The sequence below is a fragment of the Rhineura floridana genome, chromosome 15 (assembly GCF_030035675.1).
Source record: "Rhineura floridana isolate rRhiFlo1 chromosome 15, rRhiFlo1.hap2, whole genome shotgun sequence".
NCBI classification, from domain to species: domain Eukaryota; kingdom Metazoa; phylum Chordata; class Lepidosauria; order Squamata; family Rhineuridae; genus Rhineura; species Rhineura floridana.
The window spans coordinates 4,019,850-4,025,423 of NC_084494.1; the positions used below are offsets into that span (position 1 = coordinate 4,019,850).

The 5,574-nt window shown below is 47.9% G+C and overlaps 1 protein-coding gene across 3 annotated transcripts in view; it reads left to right on the forward strand.

The window, feature by feature from the left end:
- NHSL3 (NHS like 3) overlaps window positions 1-4,481 on the forward strand; it is a 91,968-nt gene extending 87,487 nt beyond the window's left edge. For all 3 annotated transcript variants that reach the window (XM_061597253.1, XM_061597254.1, XM_061597255.1), the window contains exon 7: window positions 1,795-4,481. In XM_061597253.1, coding sequence (XP_061453237.1) covers window positions 1,795-1,817 — 23 coding nt within the window. In that variant the 3' untranslated portion in view covers window positions 1,818-4,481. The remainder of the gene's footprint in view (window positions 1-1,794) is intronic.
- Window positions 4,482-5,574: the final 1,093 nt, after the last annotated feature.

Sequence of the window (5,574 nt, forward strand, 5' to 3'; positions counted from 1 at the left end):
GGGGGGGAGTCCCAGTTTCGCTATGGCAACACAAATGCAACTGGCAGCTCTGCCAACCTTTGGCAACCTTTATTGGCTAAGTGTGGGACAGTTTCTGCCCCCCCTTCTACTGAAGCAATCCCTGAGTTCCTCTGTTTTCCGTCAGTCATGTTGGCTATGTCAAACCTCCAGCTGCATAGGCAATCTACATAGGCAATAGTCTGAATTCCAGTTGCTCTGGGGCAAGAACAGGAGAAGGCAGAGGCTTTTCATGTCCTTGGGGGCATCTGGTTGACTGCTGTGGGAAACAGCATTCTGGTCCAGATGGGTACGAGCCTGTATATTTTAAAATCCAATGTTATGTTTGTTTTTACAGTTGCCCAAAAATATCAATGCATTATTATTATTGTTTGTTACAATTTTATCTCACTTAAAATAATTCAAAGCAATGAATTAAAGAGATAATTAAAAGAACAAATAGTCAAAGAGTAAATATAACAGTCCAGCCTAGTTTTTGCCAAGCAGGTGCCCTCTACGTGTTTTTGGACATCAACTCCTGTCAGCATTGCCAAATGATCCTGGGACTGATGGGAGTTGTAGTGCAGAACAGCTGGAGGGCACCAGGTTGGGGAAGGCTGATCTAGTCATACAAGAGGTAGTCAGTAGAAACAAATCACACAGCTCAAGAAGGGAAACACAGCAGCGTTTAGGGACCGTCAGCCTCCTCACGCGGCTTGCTAGAAAAGCGGGGGGGGGGAAACAAGAGAAGCTGAGGCAGGCTTCTCTAGAAATGGTATTCCACAAAGCTGGCCCCACAGCTGAAAAGGCCCTGCTCCTTGTAGCACTCACTGCTCTCCTGTTGGTGGTGGTTGTGAGTGGATCTGCTTCCACAGCCAGGCCTCTGTAGCACTTAATAATAATTGTAACTTAGATAGCACTTTTGAGTACTTCAAAGAGCTTTCCATGATTCTCTTAGGAGCCGTTTCAGCAAAGCTGTAAAGCAGAATGGTATTATTAATATTTTCCCACATTTTGCAGGTGGGAGACTGAGGCAGAGTGAGAGTGGCTTGCTGAAAACCTCAGACCTACTCTGTTTATGGTAGAGCCAAGATTTGAACTATGGGCTTTCTGGTTCCAAGCTTAGTCTAACTCTGTCTTCATTTTCCATTGCTAAGTGGTTCCATATTCTCATCTCTTCCCTCAAGAATCTTAATTTTAAAAATAAAGCTTGGACTCTGCTGATGATTGCTGCTTGGTGAGGGACTCTATCCAGTAATATTCCATGTCCTGTCGCTGTCAGCATATCACATTGAAAATGCTGTATCAGTCACCCTCTCTACAGCCCTGTGAGGTAGGTCTGTGTGCAGAAGCTCAGGAAAAAGCAAAGGATGTAGCATTTTCTCCAAGAGTTAGCTGAGCAACCATAGAGCAAGTTTCTCAAATTTGCATAATTCAAGAGGGAACAGAGATCTGTTTTCAGTTCCCCCATCCAAAGTTGAATGCCTGAGTTGAGTGCAAAGCTGTAGGGCAGACTTTGCCCACCTGACACCCTTCAGATTTGGACTGCAACTTCCCATTGGCCTCAGCCAAGTGTCCAAGCCCTCTGGAGGGCACCGGGCTGTGGCGAAGGCTGCTTGAGGTTATTGTCTCTTTGGCGTGGACTAAATACAGCCCTATTACTCCCATGTTCCTGCTGAGGGCGAATGAGGGTTGTAGACTTGGGCAGGGCAGTTCAGTTGGATAGGACTTGATGCCAGCTCTGCAGACATAAATCCTGCTCATAAAGCCACATTGATTCCACTCTTCTCATTGCAGATTTACAGGAGGAGATGGCGTGATGGGAGACCCTGCAGGACGGTTGCCCTTAACATACAGGAATTAAAAATAAAATTCAAAAATCTCAGGGACCTGAGCAGGCCAGAGGAGGATGTGATGACAAAGAAGGAAAACAGCCTTAGCCTCTGATGGCCTTGATATGCAAAAATTGTGTTGGTTTCAGTTTTCTTCAGTAATACGGCTTTATTTTACAAAAAAAGACAAAAGTAGCACAAGACCCTTCCCTGCTGCTGCCTCCCTCTTTCTCTCCCTTGAGGACTAGAGCCTTGAGCAACCTTTTTCAGCTGGGCTTGCTGGTGTTTTATTTTTCCCATTGGAGGGTGGTTTTTTTGTGTGGATGAGGAAAAGGCTTTTAAAAACAGTGAGCGATGAGGACATCCTACCCACACAGGAGGAGAGACTGGCAGAGCTGAACCAACTTAATGTGTTTTTCAGAAGACACCCTCCCCTTTGTGGGTTGCATTGTCAGCTGGTGGGGGTGGGACAAGAGTCTGCTGTTGCACACCTGGAATTATACCAAACAGAAGCACTTTCTCAAATCAAGACTGCGGAAGGAGAGCTCCTGCTGAGTCTTGCCCCACGTTGCTTGTGCCCAGACCCTTTCTGCTTGTATCCTGTGCTCTCTTGCACTTGCAAAACGCTTGCACTTGAAGGGCCTTGCTGTTCTACTGGAGGCCAATGCTGGGTTTTATATATATATATAGCTAGCATAGATGGGGTTCCTTGGTGCAAACTGGTTCCTGTCAACCAACAGCTTATTCTGTGTGGAGAGGAAGCCTGACTCTTCTTGTGGCAGACTTCTAGGAGGTGACCTAGTATAGTTCTGCCATAGCACAAATTCGGGCATGGAATTGCTCCAGTCTTCCCTCTGCCTGTTTCCAAATACCACTTTTGTTACCTTCTCTGTGCCTGGAATTGCCTACCATGGATGGGTTGTCTCTTTGAAAGGGTCCCTTCCTCAAAGGAGAGGTGGCGGAGGGAGGCCTTTGGAGGGACTCGGAGAGCAGTGCGTGCACCAGCAAGGTCACACTGGCTAGCTGGTGGGTGCCTTGGAAAACAGCTGTGGGGAGGGAAGGAGGGAAGGTCAGCTAGAGAACCGTGGAACTGAGCTCTTCACTGCCAAAACCTGTGAATTTTGCAGCAAAACATTCCAGGCCTGCAGAATCCTGCCTTGGAGCAAAGGGACAGGGAGCAATTCAGTGGGGCTCTTCAGTGGGGCAAGCAAAGCTCTTTCTCGCTCCTCTCCTCCCTCCCCAAAGCAGAACGATGACTGTTGTGTAATTTTGACACTTGAAGCTGTGTTTTCTTTGGTGAATTTGGAACTTCTGGGAGAGCATGAAGTTGTGGCCTAGGTGGAGGGTATCGAGGTAGTTTTGAGGGTAAGGGGGAGGTGTATCTCTTGCTAGAAGCCTGTTCATTTGCAGAGGCCAGTTCCACCCAGGCCACAACTCTTCCCACAGGCAATAGTGTGTTGAAGTCGATATGGCTGAACCCTCCTTGTCTTTGGTGTGCATGTTAATTTGTTTCCCCTAAGAGCGCCACAGAAACTTCCAAAGTCTGCAAGCAGAGCCTTTTCAACTTGTTCGCTGTGATTATGAGGCCTGTGCCAGGCTGTCCATTCAGTGCAGGCTGGACCATGCGTGTTTAGTGTGAATGGCCCTTGGTGGCGGTGCATCCCAGGAAGCTAGCAGTTAGGTGCAAGCTTTCTTTCAGGAGTGTTTGCCTGATCTTGCTGTCTTTTAAGAGGGACACTACCCAGCCTCTGAGGAGAAACTTTGAAGGGTGCTCACTCCTGCATTAAGAGGCCCATGCTTTAGATGCAAAAGGGTTCAGGATAGCTGCTGCCAGTCAGTGTAGGGGCTGATGCAAGCTGCTGCCCTCCAGCTGTTTAGGACTATAAGCCCACTCAGCCCCAGCCAGCACAGACTACGGAGATGGCTGGGCAATGTGGTATAAGGTCACTTCCTGTGTTTGGAAAGCGTGATAGCGGGTGGCAGTTTAAGCACCCCAGACTGTTGCTGCTGTTTATTCATTTTGGTCCCAGGGTCCCTAGCAAAAGGCAGAGCTCAGAAACTGAGCTGGGGGGTGCCACCATACCAGACTTCCCCCTCCCTCCTGTTCCTGTACTTGTGACCACGTGTGCCTGATGCTACAAACCCCAGAAGTGGACCTTTCCCAGGCAGATCACCACCCTCCCCTTCACCTTGGCCGGGCTTTAGTGGCTGTCAGGTCATGCCCCTCAAGTGTTTTTTTTGGGGGGGGGTAAATCTGACCTTTTCTCTGGAGGAATGCCTCTTACCACAAGGCTGCGCTCCTCTCCCACGTGCAGGTGGCACTTTGAAGGCAGGCAAAGGGATCAAGCAGAAGAGAGGGTGGCCAAGTGGGGCTGGGCACAATATTTAAAAATGACCCCCAAGCACCTGAGATTTGCCTCCCCCCATGCCTTTGTTTTCTATTCTCTAGGAACATTAGACAACTAATTTATATTTTTTCAAAAAAAACCTTGTGTTGCTTGTTTTGATTCCCCCCCCCTCCCACAATTGTAAAACAGGAGCAGTGAAAGCTACATTTGAGGAATGGAGGAGGGGGGAAAAGGAGGTGAAGTCCATTTCTAAGAAGTGTCTTTGTAAAGATGAATGATTAAAGCTTGCTTGCTGTCTCTTTTACTTAACAGTGACATGAATATATTTTGGGGCAGGGGAGGAAGAGAGAAGGCTAGAAAGAGAATGGTCTGTGGGGGTGGTCTGCTTGAGTGATCAGTCCACTCGCCTGTAATCCTGCGTGATCAAGTGAATTAGTTGTACTTTCTCCCCCACCTCACCTTCATCTAAATCAGAAAAGTTCAGGAAAAAACTTTTCTCCTAGGTTTTGTGGGGGGACGGGCGGCGGCTTCCCATCTCTTCTCACATAGGGCAGGATGCCTTTGCAGCCCATTCATCTGGTTCAAGCAGCATCCCCCCCCACCCACATGATCAAGAGTGCACACCATACTGGCTGGGGTGATGCGAGCTGCAGTCCAAAAGCCCCATGATAATCACAGAACACGTTACACCAAGAGGGGTTTCCTGTGTCCCTCTTGTCTAGCATGTAGGGGCTTACTTATAATAATAAAAACAAAGTCTTGGGTGTTAGCAGAGTAACATTTCTTATAGCATAAGCTTCTGGGGGCTAGATGCACAAAATGTTATGCTCAGATGGTCTATGGATGGCTAGACAGTTACGTGGTAAGGGCAGATGGCCTTGATCTGCAACACAGCACAATCTCTAACACTTCTACAAAAAAAGACTGCACAGTTTGCTGTGCACTCTCAACCATCTCCTCCCTCTACACCAGCCTTTGCCACACTGGTATTTTCCAGGTATTTGGGACTACAACTCTCCTCAGCCAGCTATCTTTATGCTTGCCAAGTATGCATCTGAAAAACCTGGATCTAGTCCACAAAAATTTGAGCCCTCATAGGTTAGCATTTAAAGCAGCCTTCATCACCTGGTGCCCTCCGGGTATATGGGACTACAGCTCCCATCTGCCCAACTGAAGGTGTAGTTCAAAATAGCTGGAGGGAATGAGGTTGGGGAAGGCTGCTTGAACAGCACAACTATCCCGCTGCAGGTTAAATAGCCAATAACCGCACAGCAACGACATGGGGTTTCTTGTACCATTTTCCCACGCAAAAAATAAGTGACTTGTTCAACTGTTACCTAGCAGGTTAGAAAGCAGTCATCTTGGGCTCAATACTACTGCTTCCTGAGAACTAGGAG